This window comes from Vulpes lagopus, chromosome 2 (assembly GCF_018345385.1).
Source record: "Vulpes lagopus strain Blue_001 chromosome 2, ASM1834538v1, whole genome shotgun sequence".
Classification (NCBI taxonomy): Eukaryota; Metazoa; Chordata; class Mammalia; order Carnivora; family Canidae; genus Vulpes; species Vulpes lagopus.
In genome coordinates, this window is record NC_054825.1 from 163,128,013 (window position 1) to 163,146,052 (window position 18,040).

Sequence of the window (18,040 nt, forward strand, 5' to 3'; positions counted from 1 at the left end):
GACCAGGTGGCGTGTGGGTATTGTAGTCCAGTTTTTTACCCTGTTGAACAACAACCTAAACAGCATGCCCAACCTGAAAGAGACGGAGGGTTGCCATGGAAACGCGTTGAGAAGGAAGTTCCTGAAAAGACGCTTCGAAGTAAGGGGCGGGGTTGAGGCGGGAAAATGATAATATGACCTCTCTCTAATAGGCGGAGAGATGCCTCGTAGTTCATCCCTCCTTACGATTGGCTCCAAGATGGCACATGCGCAGTAGAACGAGGAAACTTCCAAGAGTGGGTGGAATAGGGGTGGGTGATGAGGAAACAATCCCTCTCCCGCACAGGCTGAGGGCAGTCTGGAGGTCAGCAGCGCCTGCGCGGGCGCTGTCCTCCCTCCGGATGGAGGATGCGCGCACAGCGCTTTCTGCTTCCCGGAAGTTTGCGCGGGACAACTAAGAAGGTGAGTCCTACTCCCGGGAAAGAGTCGGAGAATTTGGCCTCAGACCTGTGGCTCCTCACCCCGCTCACCCAGTCCGGAGGTGAGGGAAAGGTGAGGTGGAGTAGAGAGAGGTCTCCCGATCCACTGACCGTAGTCCAGTCCTGGTACCTGTGATGTCAGCACGATCATTTGTGGGAGACAGTTCCCGGGGTCTGGGTTCTCGATGAAAGAATCTTCTGGTCTCCGGGATAACCGAGCTGCCCTTGCGACCCCTCCAAGCCACTCTTGGCTCTCGGTGGTCGTGACTACGACGGAGGTGGGCGGAACTAGTGGGGAGTTTGACAGGTGCCCCTCCTTGGCACTACTGTCATCCCTGGTTTCTTTGGTGGGCGGGGCCTGGGCGAATCCTGGTCACCTAGACACCTGTCCCTTTTGCTGTGATGTGGCTGAGAACATTCTAGGAGGGACGCAATTCTAAACACAGAGCAGATGTTCAATAAATATTTGTTGAATAAATAAGTGGGCGAGTGAATGATAAAGACACCTGAATGTTACAGTCTTGGGTTTAAGTCCTAGCCATATGACTTCACTCTGAGATCCCTTCTTCCATCCATATTTATTGAACGTTGACTATAGCACTCTTTCCATCTGATCTGTTGAACAATTGCTCATTTGTTTATTAATTTCCTTTTTTGCCACTAGATTGTGAGCTTTCTCAGATCAAGAGCCTGTTTGTTTCCTTCACTGCTAAATCCCTCGTGGTTAGCACATATTAGGAGTTCAGTTAGCACATATCCATTCAGGATTACTGAATGGATGAATGAACTTAGCACATGTTGGCTACCTCGCCAATGATCAATAAACACTAACCATCATCGTCCACTTATATGTGAAGTGAGCTTGAGTCGACCTCTCTACTTTTACTTACTTACAGGACACTGTTAAGATGGAGTTGCCAGCCCAGTGAATCTGAGGGCCAGACTGTGACCCCATAAAGGTACCAGCTCTTCAGGGACGTGTCCCTTAAGGCCTTTTCTCCTCCACCCAGAGCCTGCTCCTGTTCTATCTACTCTGTGTTGCTGCTTTCAGACTTTACTCCCAGGAGGAAGTGGCAGGGTCATGGGTGTGGCAGGGTCACTGGGTTAGGCACTTGTCCCATCCTAGAGGCCATCTTTAGCTAAGGGCATGTGGCACCCTGAAAAATTCCACATAAAGCAAAGCCACTTAAAACTGTCATGGATTTTCATATTTCTTTTTCTTAAATTTTTATTTATTTATTAGAGAGCAGGAGAGAGAGCGCATAAGGGGGGCAGAGCAGAAGGAGAGAGAGAAGCAGGCTCTCCACTGAGCAAGGAGCCCAGGACCCCAGGATCATGACCTGAGCTGAAGGCAGATGCTTAACTGGCTGAGCCACCTAGGTGCCCCTAGAGATGTCCATTTAAATGTCATTACTAGGACAATTATTAAATTACACAACCAATCAGAATTACAGGCTGCTTAGAGGTTAAAGGATACTTGGCAACAGTCTTTGCCATCTGATTGTCATACAACACACCTTTGTATGAAATGAAGGAAGGGCAGTTTTCTCCCACAGTATGGTTTCTTCTCTTCTGCAGACCAAAGGAACCCTCGTCTCCTCTGACTGAGATGTCTTTCATTAGCTGTTTGGATGGCCTGGAGTCTTCAAGGGCAAGCACTAGAATTCCATAGTCAGCAGCAAGAAGAAATATGGAGGCCTTCAAGGCTCAGAACTTGTGGAAAGAGAAGGGGTACAAGAAAAACATTAACAACTGGAATAAAGTTGGATACAGAGCATGACACAGTCATAGCAACCACTAATATAAAAAGCTTTCCATGGGCCAGGCCCTGTACGCAGTACTTGCTATAAATATATTCATATAGGCCTCAACAGCCACTCTATCAGATAAGTACTGTTAGAAGCCTCGTTTTACCATTGGGCAGACCAGGGCAGAGAGAATAAGTAACATACCCAGCATGTGGCAGATCTGGAATTCCAATTCAGGAGCCTGGGACCAGAGCCTCTGATTTTAAGGACTCAACTATTTGCAGGTGCAACAGACACCAAGCTTTACAGTGAGTACAGGAAAAGTGTTTGATTAGACTAAGCCAGACATAAAAAGATAGTTAGGGCGCAATCTCACTTATATATGGAATCTTAAAAAAAAAAAAAAGTCAAATTCATAGTAACAGAGAGTAAAACAGTGGTTATAGAGGCTGTGGGAGAAAATATATTGGTCACATGGAATAAGCCTTCCAGACACCTGGCTGGTGGAGCATTCGACTCTTGATCTCAGGGTTTGGCAAACTTTGGTTATAAAATTAACAAGTTCTAGAGACCTAGTAAATAGCATTTATCAAATACCTGAAATTTGCTAAGAAAGTAGATCTGAAGTGTACTCATCACACACACAAAAATAGTGGCAACTATGGGATGTGACAGATATGTTAATTTCAGGACATTGTGTGGTATGCCTTACATATATACCATTTTTATTTGTCAAAAAAAAAAAAAAAAACTTTGTTGCCAGGTGACAAGTCACAAGCACAAACTTACTTTGACTTCTTACTTTGTATTGATATCCAGCTTATAATCAGTACTGTGCACCAAGCCTTACAATAAAGGACAAATGAAATAATCTTGTTTTCTTTTGCTATTGAAAACATAGCTACTAGGACACCTGGGTGGGGGGATCCCTGGGTGGCGCAGCGGTTTGGCGCCTGCCTTTGGCCCAGGGCGCGATCCTGGAGACCCGGGATCGAATCCCACGTCGGGCTCCCGGTGCATGGAGCCTGCTTCTCCCTCCACCTGTGTCTCTGCCTCTCTCTCTCACTCTCTTTGACTATCATAAATAAATAAAAAATTAAAAAAAAATAATAATTAAAAAAAAAAAAAAAGGACACCTGGGTGGCTCAGTTGACTGAGCATCTGCCTTCAGCTCAAGTCATGATCTCAGGGTCCCTAACCCCTTCCACCATATGAGGGGAAGAAATTGTCAGTCTGGAAGCCAGAAGGCTCTCTCCAGAACTGTGGGAAATAAGTTTCTGTTATTTGTAAGCTACCCAGTCTGTGGTTTTCCATTATGGCAACCCAGACTGAAACAGGGACCCAGCGCACCTAGATGGCTCAGTGGTTGAGCATCTGCCTTTGGCTCAGGTTGTGATCCCAGGGTACTGGGATCAAGTCCCACATCAGGCTCCCTGCAGGAAGCCTGCTTCTCCCTCTGCCTATGTCTCTGCTTCTCTCTGTGTGTCTTTCATGAATAAATAAATAAAAGCTTAAAAAAAACCCAGCAAGGCCCTAATCCCATATTACTTGTTCCTTATTAAAGAGATTGGAGAGATTGGAGGGGCACCTTGGTGGCTCAGTTGGTGTAGCATCTGCCTTCAGCTCGGGTCATGATCCCAGGGTCCTGAGATTGAGCCCCACATTGGGCTTCCTGCTCAGCGGAGAGTCTACTTCCCCCTCTGCCTGCCACCACCCCTGCTTTTGCTCTCTCTCTCTCTGTCAAATAAATAAATTTTAAAAGGGCAGCCCTTTTAACGGGTGGCTCAGCGGTTTAGCGCCGCCTTCAGCCCAGGGTGTGATCCTGGAGACCCGGGATTGAGTCCCACGTCGGGTTCCCAGCATGTAGCCTGTTTCTCCCTCAGCCTGTGTCTCTGCCTCTCTCTCTCTCTCTGGTGAACAAATAAATAAAACTTAAAAAAAAATAAATAAATAATAAATTTTAAGAGATTAGATTGCAGCCAGAGGGATGGCCATGTGAACACAGAAGGCAGCCATCTACAAGCCAAAGAGAGAGGGCCCAGGAGAAACCAAACACACCATTTTTTAAAAAACAGAATGCACATGTGCATGTGCAGAGTGAAGGTGGTGGGGAGCATGGACGGGCAGAGGGAGATAGAAAATCTTAAGCAGGCTCAATGTCCAGCAGAGCAGGAAGGGGGAGGGGAGGAGGAGGGGCTCAATCTCAGGACCCTGAGGTCATGAGCCAAAACCAAAAGTCAGATGTTTAACCAACTGAACTACCCATGTGCCCCATTCTTATGCCTTGATCTCAGACTTCTAACCTCCAAAACTCTAAGAAAATAAATTTCTATCATTTAAACCACCCAGTGTGTGGTGTTTAGGGATAGCAATCCAAGCAAATGAATATTCCTGCCATGTTCTCACTTGTAACAGGTTCTTTGTGTGATTTTGGTTTTGATTTTTACAAGTCTTAGGGAATATTCCAGAGACACACAAAACCTAGAGGATAATATAGTGAACTCCTGTCTCATTAAGTATGTCAGGATAAGATGGGCTGTACAGCTATAACAAACCCTAAAGTCCTGATGGCTTCATATAATACAAATTTATTTGCTGATCATGAGATTCCAGTGTGAACCAGACAGCCTTCCTCCATCTTCTGGCTATGCTACCTGGAGTATGTGGCCTTCAGAGGCATCCGTGCTGTGGAGTGGTGGACAGAGGAGGCCCTCCAACTCTTTTGTTTTTTAAATTATTTTTATTTATTTATTGATGAGAGACACACAGAGAGATGCAGAGAGAGAAGCAGGCTCTCCATGGGGAGCCCGATGGAGGACCAGATCTGGGGATCATGCCCTGAGCCAAAGGCAGATGCTCAACCTCAGAGCCACCCAGGCATCCCGGCCCTCCAGCGCTTAACTGCCTCAGCTGGGAAGTGACTTCCACTCACACACCATTGGCTAGAACTAGTCGTGTGTCCACAATCTAACTGCAGGGCCCTCTGAGAAGTGGTAGGAGTGGTAGCAGGGCCCTCTGGGAAGTGGTAGGAGAGCATGTGGCTATTTGGTGAGCATTTACCATCTCTCCCATCCCTATCATGTGTTTCAAGAAATGATCATCACAGATACAGTGGAAGACCCAGAGTGCTTCTGTGATTGGAGCAGGTCTCCTGCATAACTTTTGTGGGCTTCAAGGCATTCCCATGTCTTCTGTGAAACCTGTAGTTTCATGTTCCATTTTTCTGCTTTTTGCCTGCTCTGGGCCTCTAGGGAGAGATGCATGGCTAGAAGATAGAGGCAGCGGGCAGGAGCTCATTTTAGAAGTGGCCATTTCCGGGGTGCCTGGGTGAGTTGTTCAGTTGGGTGTCTGCCTTTGGCTCAGGTCATGATCCTGAGGTCCTGGGATCAAGCCCCACATCAGGTTCCCTGCTTGACTGGGAGCATGCTTCTCCTTCTGCCTGCCACTCCCCCTGCCTGTGCTCACTTGTTCTCTCTCTCTCTCTCTCTCTCTCTCTCTGTCAAATGAATAAATAAAATATTAAAAAAAGAAGTGGCCACTTCCTAAGAGTGTATTCCAATGTGATGGCTTTTCTCTTTTGCAATCTCGTCACCACAGGGAGCTCAGATAACTACTCACTGGCAATGCATTAAGTTTTGCTTTCAGCTTCCCATTCCCTCCCTCCACCTCTTGTTTTCTAGCATGATCTCCTTCTGTCCAGACTGTGGCAAAAATATTCAAGCAACATTCAAATTCTGCCCCTACTGTGGAAAAAATTTGCCTGAAGAGGGACATGAAGGGTCCCAGACCTTTGTCAAACCTCTTACGTCATCTTTCAGAGGTAAGAACTGAGCCCTTGAGGGATGATGAGTGCGTGCATGCATGCATTTGGGGAGAGGGGACAGATGTCTTTGCAGCCTGTCTGACCCTGCACTGATCCCGGAGCTGCCCAGGACTCAGGCTCTGTCTACACTGAGTTTCTCAGTATCTGATCAGCTTCGTGGCTTTAAAGTTGACAACTCACACATTTCTGTCTCCAGCCTGGACTCCTCCCATGAAATCCAAAGTCATAGGTATATATCAGACTGCCTACAACACCTGTTGTGTGTCCCATACGCATTCCCACATGTCCAGAGCTGAGCTCCTGATGTGACTGCCACCCACCCATCCCTTCCATAGGCTTCCCATCACAGTATAAATGGCAGCCATGTTAATCCAGTTTCTCAGACCAGACTCTGTAGCCATCCTTAAGACCTCTTTCTCTCCAACCCGACAACTTCAACCCTCTGGCAAATCTTATCCACTGTCCTTTCAAAATTGGTGCCTAATCATTAGACTACTTCTGCAACCTCCATACCACCATCCTGTACCGTCCCTCCCTTACCTCTCACTGGTAACTTGTTTGGCACCCAGGACCTTGCAGAGTTGAGTGCTGAGAAATCTCATTGATTGACTGAATGAATGAAATAGCAGCAGTAGGTCCTGGCCAATGGAAAGCCTAAGCACAGATCCTGCTCTGATAAATCAAAATGAGTTTACTTGTCAGAAAGCCACAGAAGGAAGTCAACATGACATTCATTTTATCATTTGAGATTGCATTTGGCTGCAAGTAATAGAAAATGCTCTCTCAAAAGCTTAAAAAAAATGAACGAGTTTATTTTTTGTACTAAAAAAGTCTGCAGGGGACAGTCCAGTGTAGGAAAGGTGTCCCCATGATGCCTTAAGGGACCCAGACTGCTCCTGTCTTTCTGATAAGCTATCCTTAGCAGATGGGTTCCCCCCACCCATGCTTATTGCCATGAGTTTTCTTTAAAAAAAAAAAAAAAGATTTATTTATTTATTATGATAGACAGAGAGAGAGAGAGGCAGAGACACAGGAGGAGGGAGAAGCAGGCTCCATGCTGGGAGCCCGACGTGGGACTTGATCCCTGGACTCCAGGAGTGCGCCCTGGGCCAAAGGCAGGCGCCAAGCCGCTGAGCCACCCAGGGATCCCCTTGCCATGAGTTTTCAAGATGACTCTTCATCTTCAATATTGGGTCTACATCCCAGACATATACCCAAAGTATTTACCTTAAACTGAATTCAGAGCCTGAGGGTTGTTGGTTTTATTTTTTAGTACTTATTTATTTTCAGAAAGAAAGAAAGCAAGCAGGATGGGCAGAGAGAGAGAGAGAGGATCTCAAGCACACTCTGTGGTGATCATGGAGCCCAATGCAGAGCTCAATCTCATGACCCTAAGATCATGACCTGAGCTGAAACCAAGAGTTGGACACTGGGCAGCACGGGTGGCTCAGTGGCTTAGCGCCACCTTCAGTCCCGGGTGTGGTCCTGGAGACCTGGGATCGGGTCCCACGTCAGGCTCCCTGCATGGAATGGAGCCTGCTTCTCCCTCTGCCTGCGTCTGTGCCTCTCTCTCGCTCTGTGTGTGTGTGTGTCTCTCATGAATAAATAAATAAAATTTAAAAAAAAAGAGTTGGACACTAACCAGCTGTGCCACCCAGGCACCCCAGAGCCTTAGTTTTAACTATAGCCTTCTCTGTTGCCAACCTATAGGACTCCATTAATTTATTCACTCACCCAGTCATCAGGCAACAAATACACATGTACCATCTACTGTGTAGTTAGTTAGTTGCTGCTTGTCCCAGGTAGGTATTAACTTGACACGTACCTGGTTTCTGGTTTCTCAGAGCTTTTGGAAGCCAGTAGGGCAAACAGACATTGAATACACAATTGCCAGGAGAGCATATGATAACAGAAGGAAAGTAGATAGACCCTGGAACCCATGTGAGGGAACTTTGTTTCTGGGATCAAGGAAGGCATCCCTAGTGGATTAACATTCAAGCTGAGACCAAGGGATGATAAAAGATGATAAGTGAAGAGTGGGGTAAATGTGAGGGAGTCATAAGAGTTTCAGGCATTGGGACATGATAAAGGGAAAGGCCATGAAATGGGAGGAGCCATACATGTTGGAAAAATAAAGAAAGACATCTTGCCTGGGGCAGACACCCAAGGGCTATGTAGACCATGGGCAAGGAGTTCAGGAATCACTGATGTAGTCGGGAGCTGTGAAGGGTTTCTACCAAGTGGGAGATACAATATGATTTGCATAATAAAAAGACCTCTCTAGAAAGTGAGAAGTGGGGGTGCCTGGGTGGCTCAGTCACTTAAACGCCCAACTCTTAGTTTCAGTTCAGACCATGATCTCAGGGTCGTGGGATTGAGCCCCATATCAGGCTCCACTCTGGGTGTAGAACCTGCTTAAGATTCTCTATCTCCCTCTCTCTCTGCCCCTCCCCCTGCTCACATGCACTCCATAGAGAGAGAGAAAGAAAGGAGGAGGAAAGTGGATCAGAGGTATGAAAACCAGTCAGGAGGCCATTCATTCCAACCAGGAACCAACCACACTAGCTAAGTTAGTGACAACTGAAAGATTTCTGCTTTTAGTAATATGGCAGACTAAATGATAGGCAAAAGCCCCTTATGGTTCAGCACACCACAAAATGCTGGATAAAATATGAAAAGTATCTTTTTTTTGAAAAGTAGGGGTTAGTGGTTCCTATCACTCTGAGTCCTGTTGATGATGGTGGTCCTGGACTGTTTGCCAGTCACTGGTGGTTTCAAGCCTGTTTTTTTTTTTTTTTTTAGATTTTATTTATTTATTCATAAGAGATACACAGAGAGAGAGGCAGAGACATAGGCAGAGGGAGAAGCAGGCTGCATGCAGGAAGCCTGATGTGGGACTTGATCCTGGGACCCCGGGATCATGCCTGAGTCAAAGGCAGACACTCAACCGCTGAGCCACCCGGGCATCCCAAGCCTGGGTTTTAGTGGAGCATAAGAGACAAAGCTTAGGGCCTGAGCAGTCCAAGAGGTGAGATTGGAAAACTGAAAATCTGGGACTCTTCAGTGGGTAAACCAGAACAAAAAAATGTTCCGCAGAAAAGGTTGCTGAAGACATTTATTTGTCTGTCTCAGCCTCGATTGTGGGTGAAAGATGGAAGAATGTCCTCTCTGAGAATTCCTAACCAAGAACTCACATCCTTACCAGTTTGGGTCCAGAATTTATATGATCTGTGTAGCCTCCCAGAAAAACCTACATGGGAAAGTTAGTATAAAGCAATGAGGTGTGGGTGCCCCTCCCCAGCAGAGGTGAGCCTTCTCTTGGGAAACACCCTTTAAAGACAGATGTTAGACAGGTGCCTGGATGGCTTGGTAAGTTTACTGTCTGCCTCTTGATTTCAGCTTAGGGCATAGTATCAGGGTCATGAGATGGAGGCCAGTATCGTGCTCTGTGCTAGGCATGGAGCCTGCTTAAGATTCTCTTTCTCCTTCTCCCTCTGCCTTAGATAATTCCCACAGGACCAGGAGCTCCTAATCAATCAAAAGACACCAGGAAAAGGCCACTGTCAGGATAAACAACAAACTATAGAATCATACCCACAATGACCAGAGACCTCAGTATTAACAGATGAGATATGTCCAAAACACATTTAATATGTTTAAAGAAATAAGAGAAGAAATTAAAAATACAATGAGGAAGCAGACATTAGTTAGAATTGAAAAGGAACCAAATCAATTTGAAAAGGAACCAAATAAGTCAATCAGAGAAGGACAAACATTATATGGTCTCATTCATTTGGGGAATATCAAAAATAGTGGAAGGGAATAAAGGGGAAAGGAGAAAAAATGAGTGGGAAATATCAGAAAGGGAGACAGAACATGAGAGACTCCTAACTCTGGGAAATGAATAAGGAGTGGTGGAAAGGGAGATGGGCGGGGGGTGGGGGTGACTGGGTGATGGGCACTGGGGGGGGGGGGCACTTGATGGGATGAGCATTGGGTGTTATGCTATATGTTGGCAAATTGAACTCAAACAAAAAAAAAAAAAAGAAAAAGAAAAGGAACCAAATCAAACCTATAATGATAAACACAAACACCATCATGACAACCAGAAACTTGTTGGATGGTTTAACTGCTGACCAGACAAAGCTAAAAAGAGAATTAATGGATTGGAAGGTAGGTCTGAAGAAATTGCCTAGAAGAGAACAGAGTGACAAAGTGATAGAAGATACACAAGAGAGGCCAAGATCCAAGGAGGGAAAAAAATAACTAAAATGAAGGGACAGTTTGCTTAGATATTTAGATGACGAGAAGCAAGGCTTGGCTCCAGGGATCAGAGGGAAGAGAGTGGTCTAATCCACCCTCAGGGTTCCTGGTTTAGAGATTCCTGGAAAAAGCCTTTGTAACCCTAGTCTGCATCCGTTCTTCCTTCCTCTAGGCTCAAGGAGACAGAACACCAGTCCTGAAACCCCCTCCAAAAAAGTGAAATGGTCCAGCTCTGTCACCTCCCCCTCATCATCCCTCTTCTCAGATGGTGACAGTTCTGGGTCTGAAGATACCATGAGACCCACAGGTGAGAGTTGGGGTCAACCTGGCCTAACTAGATGGGGAGAAGGCAGGTGTCAGACAGTCTGGGGCTTCATTCCCCTGCTCAGGCACCCCCTACCCTGCCTGGACCCTTGTCCTTTCTGCCCCACCTGCTGGACTGGGAGTCCTGCACGGGCAGGGACCAGGTAGACTCATCTGCATAGGCCTTGTGCCAGCCAGTTAGCATGGCAGTCTTGAGGACCATGTGCCCATCTCCTTCCCAGTAGACCCTTGGATCTAAAGCCTCAGCCCTTGGTGTCTCCCCTCAGTCCCTTGTCATCCTCCAGGCCCCACAGCCTCTTGCCATTCTGTGCCTTGGGTGGATGGTGGGTGGGAGGAATGGAGTAGGTAATATCCTTTCCTGTGTTCATGTCTCTCTCCTCACCATGCCATCCCATTCTCTTGCCAACCTGGGAGCCTGTCAAGGCCAAGGCCTCTGTCTGACAAATTTCTGAAACTTCCTTGTACTCAGCACAAGGCCAGTCCTATTTCAGGATATTTGGGGTTGAATGTCGGGAATGTCTTTTTTCCCCTTGATAAACTTCTGCTTATCCAAAAAGACCCAACCCAAATGTCCCCTCCTCCAGGAAGCCTCTCTTGACTTCTTGAGGCACTGTCAGTCTCTTTCTCATATTCCTCTTTACTGCCCTGTTTCAGACTCAGTTCTGACCAGCTGTGTCCAGGGTAGACTCCCCCACCAAATTATGGGCTCCCAAGGGAAGGGCCCAGGTTTGACTCATGTCTGGATCTCCAGCTTTCACATACAAGGACCTGCTTATGAAAGGTTCCAAGAAGCATGTGTTGAATGAACAAATGAATAAATTAACAGTATGATGAGCATTGTCCTATTACCCACCTAACTTTTCTTTCCCGGATGCTGCTTTTTTCCTCTATTCTGACCATCCTCCCACAGGGTCCTGGAGTATATCCTCAACCCCCCAAAGTAGCCCACAGACAACCAAGCGAAGCCCACAGATGACCAGGCAAAGCCCTCAAACACTGAAGCGGAGCCGGGTGACTGCCTCACTTGAGGCTTTGCCCACGAGGACGGTAGTGACGGACAAGAGTGGGAGGCAATGGATCCTGGCATCCCTCCAGACCAGGGACAACCAGGGCATTCTTTATGAAGGTATGCCATCCACAGGTGGACAGCCGCTGGGCTGGGCGGGGGTGTCTTCAAGCCAGGTCAGGGGGAGGATTCTGAGAATGGAAGTGGAAGCCACCTCCCCGGTGCAGACATGCCTCTAGACAGCTTTCTCTTAGAATTGAGACTGCCAAGCTACCCCTACCCATGGGGGCTGGGCAGGTAGAACAAATGTGTGCAGGAGCCTGAGTGTGAGCCATCGGGAATGGTGGGGATTGTGGCCAGCTGGAAAACAGGCGCCCTGTGTAAAGAGGAACACCATCTCCGCCTTTGTCATGTGGGAGTGCAGGCCTGGTGTGGCTGAATGATAAGGATGAAGATGAAGGTTCTATCTATCTTGCAGAGGTGGCGTGGAATCCCTTTCCCCCAAAAAAATTTGGTTTGAATGTTGAGAGTGGAGAGGGAGGCTATGAACAACTAATTGCTCACATAATTGAGGTCTCTGGGGAGAGCAGGCCTGACCCTCATTGAGAAGAGGAAGGAAAGGCACCTGGTGTGGGTTTTTATTTGGTTAAGGGATAAGGCGAGGGCTCCCATGATTTGCATCTCCCACCGACAGCAGAGAGAGCTCCCACCCTTGCTCACCAGCCTGCCCAGGTGTGGGACCAAAGGGGAAGAGGCAGGATCCAGCTTAGAAGCTGGCATCATCAAGCTTTAAAGAATGGAGTCAGACACCTGCTACAATGAAGAAAAAAAAGAACTGGCGTGGAAGTGTTAGTATTAACCAACCTGATGTTTATCGAGTGCTTATTCAAGGCCACTCTGTGTTCTAAGCACTTTGTAGGAAGCTTTGTCTTTTTTTTTTTTTTAATTGAGATAAAATTGGGGATCCCTGGGTGGCTCAGCGGTTTGGCGCCTGCCTTTGGCCCAGGGCACGATCCTGGAGTCCCAGGATCGAGTCCCACGTCAGGCTTCCAGCATGGAGCCTGCTTCTCCCTCCTCCTGTGTCTCTGACTTTCTCTCTCTCTCTCTCTCTCTCTCTCTCTCTCTGTCTATCATAAATAAATAAATAAATCTTTAAAAAATAATTGGGTTAAAATTTACAAAATATGAAATTGATGATTTTAAAGTTGCGGTTCTATAAAAATAATAATAATAATAATAATAAAGTTGTGGTTCAATGGGCTATAGTCCATTCATGGTGCAGCTCTCACCTGTATCTCATTCCAGAACATTCCCATCACCCCTAAAGGAAGCCATGTGTGAAAACACTCACTCTGCATCCCCCTCTTCCCAGCCCTGAGCAACCACTAATCTGCTTTCTCTCTAGATTTCTCTATCGTTTCAGATTTTCTGTCTCTCTTTCCCTCCACATGATGTTTACAAGGTCCATCCACATCATAGCATGTGTCAGGACTTCTTGTGGCAGAGTAATACTCCTGGGTGTATGTGTATCATGTTTGGCTTCTCCATTTACCAATCAGTGGGGGTGTGGATTGTTTCCACTTTGGGCCATGATGACTAGTGCTGCTGTGAACATCTGTGTTTCCATGTGGCCATGTATTTGCTTTGTACTTCCTAACTCGTGGTGGATGTCCACATTGTACTCGATGAGGAAAACGAATCCCAGAGTTGTTAATAACTAGCCAGAGATCTGGCTCCAGAGGTCTTCCAAGTATTCAGGAAGAGCCAGAAATCTGGATTTTGATAGGAAGTCTCTGATTTGGAAGTGTCAGCGGGACAGGGACCACTGTCAGGTGGCAGCAGGACTGGTGAGGGCCGTGGAGAGCGGAGCAGCATTACCCACAGGCATGTCACCTTTCTCCTTGACCAGTTTTCCTCAGTCAAGAAGTGGTGGGGTTTTATGTCCTGTAGTTAAAAACAATCACAGTGAAACAACAACAGCAGCCAGAATTGCAGTCTTTTTTTTTAATAGCTGCTGATGGTCTTAGCCACTCTGTACCCTGTCCTAAATTCACACCACCAGTCGGCTCATCTTATCCCTTAGTCCTACAGTGCTATAAGTGGGCACTCTTCCTTGTCAGTTCCCAAGTTACAACGTCATCCTCCCTGTCTCCTGGGAACAATTTGGGAGAACCAGTAGACGCCACTAGAGAAGCTACTAGATATGCTAGTCACACCTTCTCCCCTCATCATAACAACCAAAACTACCTCCAGATACTGCCAGATGCCCACTGGTTGTGATTAAGAACCACTGAGTCAGGGCATCCCAAACATGCCTCCAGCTAGGGAGAGACTCCATCAGTTGGTAACTATCAGGCGGAAGTGCTATGATTTTATTTTTTTAAAGATTTATTCGTTTATTTGAGAGAGAGAGAGCACAAACTGGGGAAGGGCAGATGAAGAGGGAGAAAGGGAATTTCAAGCAGACTCCCTGCTGAGCGTGGAGCCTGAAGCAGGGCTCAACCCCATGACCCTGAGACCTCAACCTGAGCTGAAACCAAGAGTCACATGCTCAACTGACTGAGCCACCCAGGCACTCCAGCGCTACGATTTTATTAGGCACCTTTCAAACCAGGCCCACGACAAAGAGGTTGGGGTAGAGATGGGCATGCGAAGCTAAGGTAGGGCATAGGCAAAGGCATAGAGGCTAGAAACCCAGGAACGGGAGTGGGAAACATCAGGACTCTGGCATTGCTGGCAGTGAGAAGGGGCCATGGGGTGCCTGGGTCCCCAGCAAACTCTCTCTCTGGGGAGGTGGGAGAGCGCAGCCAGACCTCATGGGCTATCTTCCTGCCTCTGCTGACAGCTAGTTATCTGACCTGTTCAAGCGATGTTGTGACCTTGTACCTCATTTTCCTCATCTGCAGAATGGGACAGTAATACCACCGACCTCACGGGGTTGTTGTGGGGAAAATTACATGGGTAGAAGAAAGCATGGGAAAGTAGCCAGCACAGTATAAGTGCTTCCTGTCACCATTCTGGTTATGAGGATCCCAGAGAAGCTTCTTTGCTCTGGATTCAGCATCACCTGTCTTCTGGCAGTTTGCGGGCTTCCACCTGCTTGGCTGCTACACCCTTGTCTGCATTTGGAGCATCTGGGGACTCTCCACATACAGGTCTGCATCAGACAGGGGTCTCCTGGATACCAGAGTCTGGAGCTGAGGTTGATAGCTGGGCTCTGCAGGAGCCATTGACCAACCCCATTGCCCTTCCTGGGCCTCTGTTGGCTCCTCTCTGTGATGGGAATTCCCCAGCTGGCTCCCCAGGCTATTGGCAGGAGGGCCAAAAGGAGGAGTGGAAGAGGAAAGCCCTTCATAATCTGCAGAGTAGTGCGGGAGATCATGTTTAAATTGCCAGCTGTGGGACGCCTGAGTGGCTCAGTGGTTGAGTGTCTGTCTGCCTTCAGCCCGGGGCATGATCCTAGAGACCCAGGATCGAGTCCCACATCGGGCTCCCTGCATGGAGCCTGCTTCTCTCTATGCCTATGTCTCTGCCTCTGTGTGTGTGTGTGTCTCTCATGAATAAATAAATAAAATTTTAAAAAATAAAATTGCCAGCTGTTCCTGCCTGGTTCTGAGCAGCAGGTATATACCTGTCATCCGCCCTTGTGGGAACCCTGTGAACTGGGTACTGTTTGTATGTGTGAGAGGTGCCACAGTCAGCTCTAGACACTTGTTGAGGATCTCTCCAAACCCCCTTCTCGCAGCTGGACAGAGGACCCCTCTGTCCCCTGAGGTCTGAGCCTTTCACGCATTTCCCTCTCTTAGGCTTGGCTCAGGTCACCCTTGGCCCTGAATCTGTTAACCCTGGATTCCTACCCTGCTCCAGCTAGAGCTTCTTGAGTGCTAGGATGGTTCACCTCCCTGTCCCTCAGCTTCTTAGATAATACCAACCTGGATGTTAAGGGGTAGGAAAAAGGAGAAAAAGGAGGGAGGACTCAGAGAGCCGAGCCAAGGGGATGGACTACAGTGTTTCAAGTTCATGGGCTCTGGATAAGCAAGGCAAAGGCAGCTCTGCCACTTACTGGCTGTGGGCCCTTGTGTCAATTATGATATTTTAAGACCTCTCACATGTTGAGCACTCCCAGTGAGCCCGGCTTTGTGCTCGGCCCTGGGGCTGGGTGGGTTTATTGAGTGATGTGTATATAGGAAGAAACTAGCTCTAGCTATAATGCCTGCTGAGCTACTACGATGATCATTCCTGCTGGCCCATCTGAACCCTTGTGTCCAGTCCCAGGGGCGGACTTCACTGCTGTCTCACAGGTGTGGGAGCAGAGGCCCAGAGAGGTCTAGCACCTCATGCAAAGTCACACAGAGAGTTGGTGGCCCAGTGGATTCTCCCTTCTGTATCCTTTGGCCTCTCTGAACCTCTGCTCTCATCTCCTTGGGCAGGTGGTGCTAACAGCAACAGCAGTAATAATAACATTGCAGTAGACCTTCCCAGGGCTGTCATGAGCATTAAAGGGAAAGCCATGTGTGTAAAGCCCACACTTAGCACCAGGTTGTTTATTTGTTTTTTAAGATCTTTTTTATTTATTTGAGATAAAGAGTGAATGAGAGGAAGAAAGTGAGAGAGCATGAGCAGGGAAAGGGGCAGAGGGGCACGTGGGTAGCTCAGTGGTTGGGCATCTGCCTTCGGCTCAGGTCATGATCCCGGGGTCCTGGGATCGAGTCCCGCATCGGGCTCCCTGTGAGGAGCCTGCGTCTCCCTCTGCCTATGTCTCTGCCTCTCTCTCTGTGTCTCCCATGAATAAATAAATAAAATCTTAAAAAAAAAAAAAAAGAGGGAGAGGGAGTATCAGACTCCCTGCTGAATGGGGTGCCAGACCTGGGACTCAATCCGAGGACCCTGGGATCATGACCTAAGCTGAAGACAGACGCTTAACTGACTGAGCCACCCAGGTGACTTTAAAGTTTGTAACTGAGCAGAAAGGGACAAACATGCAGGTGTTTACAAGGTAGAGGGGAGGAAGGAAGCAAGTGGTGGGTGCAGCCCCGCAATAGCCTCAGCTGGCCCCGTGGGGGCTCTGGGGTGGAAGTGGTCTTCCAGCATGGTTGTGTCAGGTCAACACAGCTGGGCCTTTATATCCTCCTTGATCATTAATGGATATGGGCTGCCCCAGAATTGCAGCTGAGGGGATCCCTGAGGGGCTGAAGGCTACCTGTGACAGCACTCCCCCGGTGGCAAGTCCTTTATCACAGGGGGGATCTGCATCCGTCACATGGTGCTCACCCAAACATGTAGACAAATGCAAATAGCTGATGTGTTGGGGGTCCTCAGGACCATCCCACCAGGCTCAGTTATTCACAAGAAAGACCTACAGGCCTCAGCGTGTACTTGTTTTCATGCCATGACTTGCTACAGCAGAAGGACACAGAGCACAGGCAAAGGAGGGAAAGACACAGAAAGTCCAGGGGAGCATAAACTTCCAAGAGTCCTCTCCCCGTGGAGTCACGGGGAGATGCAGGATGTACAAGAAATGACAACAGGTGTGAAATGTCATCTACCAAGGCCATTCCTGAAAGACTCAGCAGCTAGGGTTTCTCCTGGGAGCTGATCACATAGGCACACTCTGCCTGGAACATACCAACATTCTAGACACCCAGAAGGAAAGCAGCTGTTCAGCATGAGTTTGGGCACTGGGGGCCTCTCTTACTGTTAGAGAATGCTGGCACCCTCCGCAAATCCAGGTTCCCAGACACCAGTCACAGACCACCCTTGCAAGCAAGCCTTCTCAAGGAGAGAAGTCAGGCATTCTTGTTAATAACCCTTTTTATGTAGCTGAATGTTAATAAGAAAAAAAAAAAAACTATTCGGAAATAGGAAGGAAGGAATTCTGAAAGCCCTGAGGTCGAGTATTCTCTGACCCTGCCAGAGAAGCAGAAGTGCTGGGATTTTGAGGCCTGTGACTCTCACCTTCCCTGTAGATTATAACCTTGCTCATTTTGTCCACTCACAGCTGAGCCTATCTCCACCGTCGCCTGCAAGTCAAGTCAGAAACAGAGATTCTCGCTTAAACTTGTGAGTGTCCCTGGGGACAGTGCCAAGAGGGGGAGGGCCCGGGGCTTGGGCACCACTGACCTCCAAGCCCCTGTGAGGACTGGCATAGGCAGGAGAGCTCCGCCTGGGCCTGCAAGGGGGTCCGTGCCCTTGGGCGGGGCACATCTCCCTCCAGCCTCAGCTTCTTTATCAGAGGGGGCCTGGGAAGCTGCAGTGAGGTCTGCCCTGAATCCTGGTTCTGGTGCTGTCTGGCTGTGCAGTCCGGGCAAGTGCCTTCCCCCCTGGGGCAGAGTTTCCTCATCTGTGTGAGGGAACCACTAATAGCCATAGTGTGTGGCCCCCTTGCCCACTACCTGTCTGTGTCCTGTGTTTATTGAAC

General features: G+C 48.0%; 1 protein-coding gene across 7 annotated transcripts in view; it reads left to right on the forward strand.

Annotated features, from left to right (window-relative positions):
* The first annotated feature begins 274 nt into the window (after positions 1-274).
* Positions 275-18,040, forward strand: part of VRK3 (VRK serine/threonine kinase 3) — a 36,591-nt gene continuing 18,825 nt past the window's right edge. For 4 of the 7 annotated variants that reach the window (XM_041744765.1, XM_041744770.1, XM_041744771.1 and 1 more), the window contains exons 1-6: positions 276-441; positions 1,355-1,417; positions 5,887-6,026; positions 10,465-10,599; positions 11,527-11,742; positions 17,621-17,682. In XM_041744765.1, the coding sequence (XP_041600699.1) occupies positions 5,888-6,026; positions 10,465-10,599; positions 11,527-11,742; positions 17,621-17,682 (552 nt within the window). In that variant the 5' untranslated portion in view covers positions 276-441; positions 1,355-1,417; position 5,887. Of the gene's footprint in view, positions 532-1,354; positions 1,418-5,886; positions 6,027-10,464; positions 10,600-11,526; positions 11,743-17,620; positions 17,683-18,040 lie in introns of all 7 variants that reach the window. The other 3 variants (XM_041744767.1, XM_041744769.1, XM_041744768.1) reach the window with 3 other exon arrangements.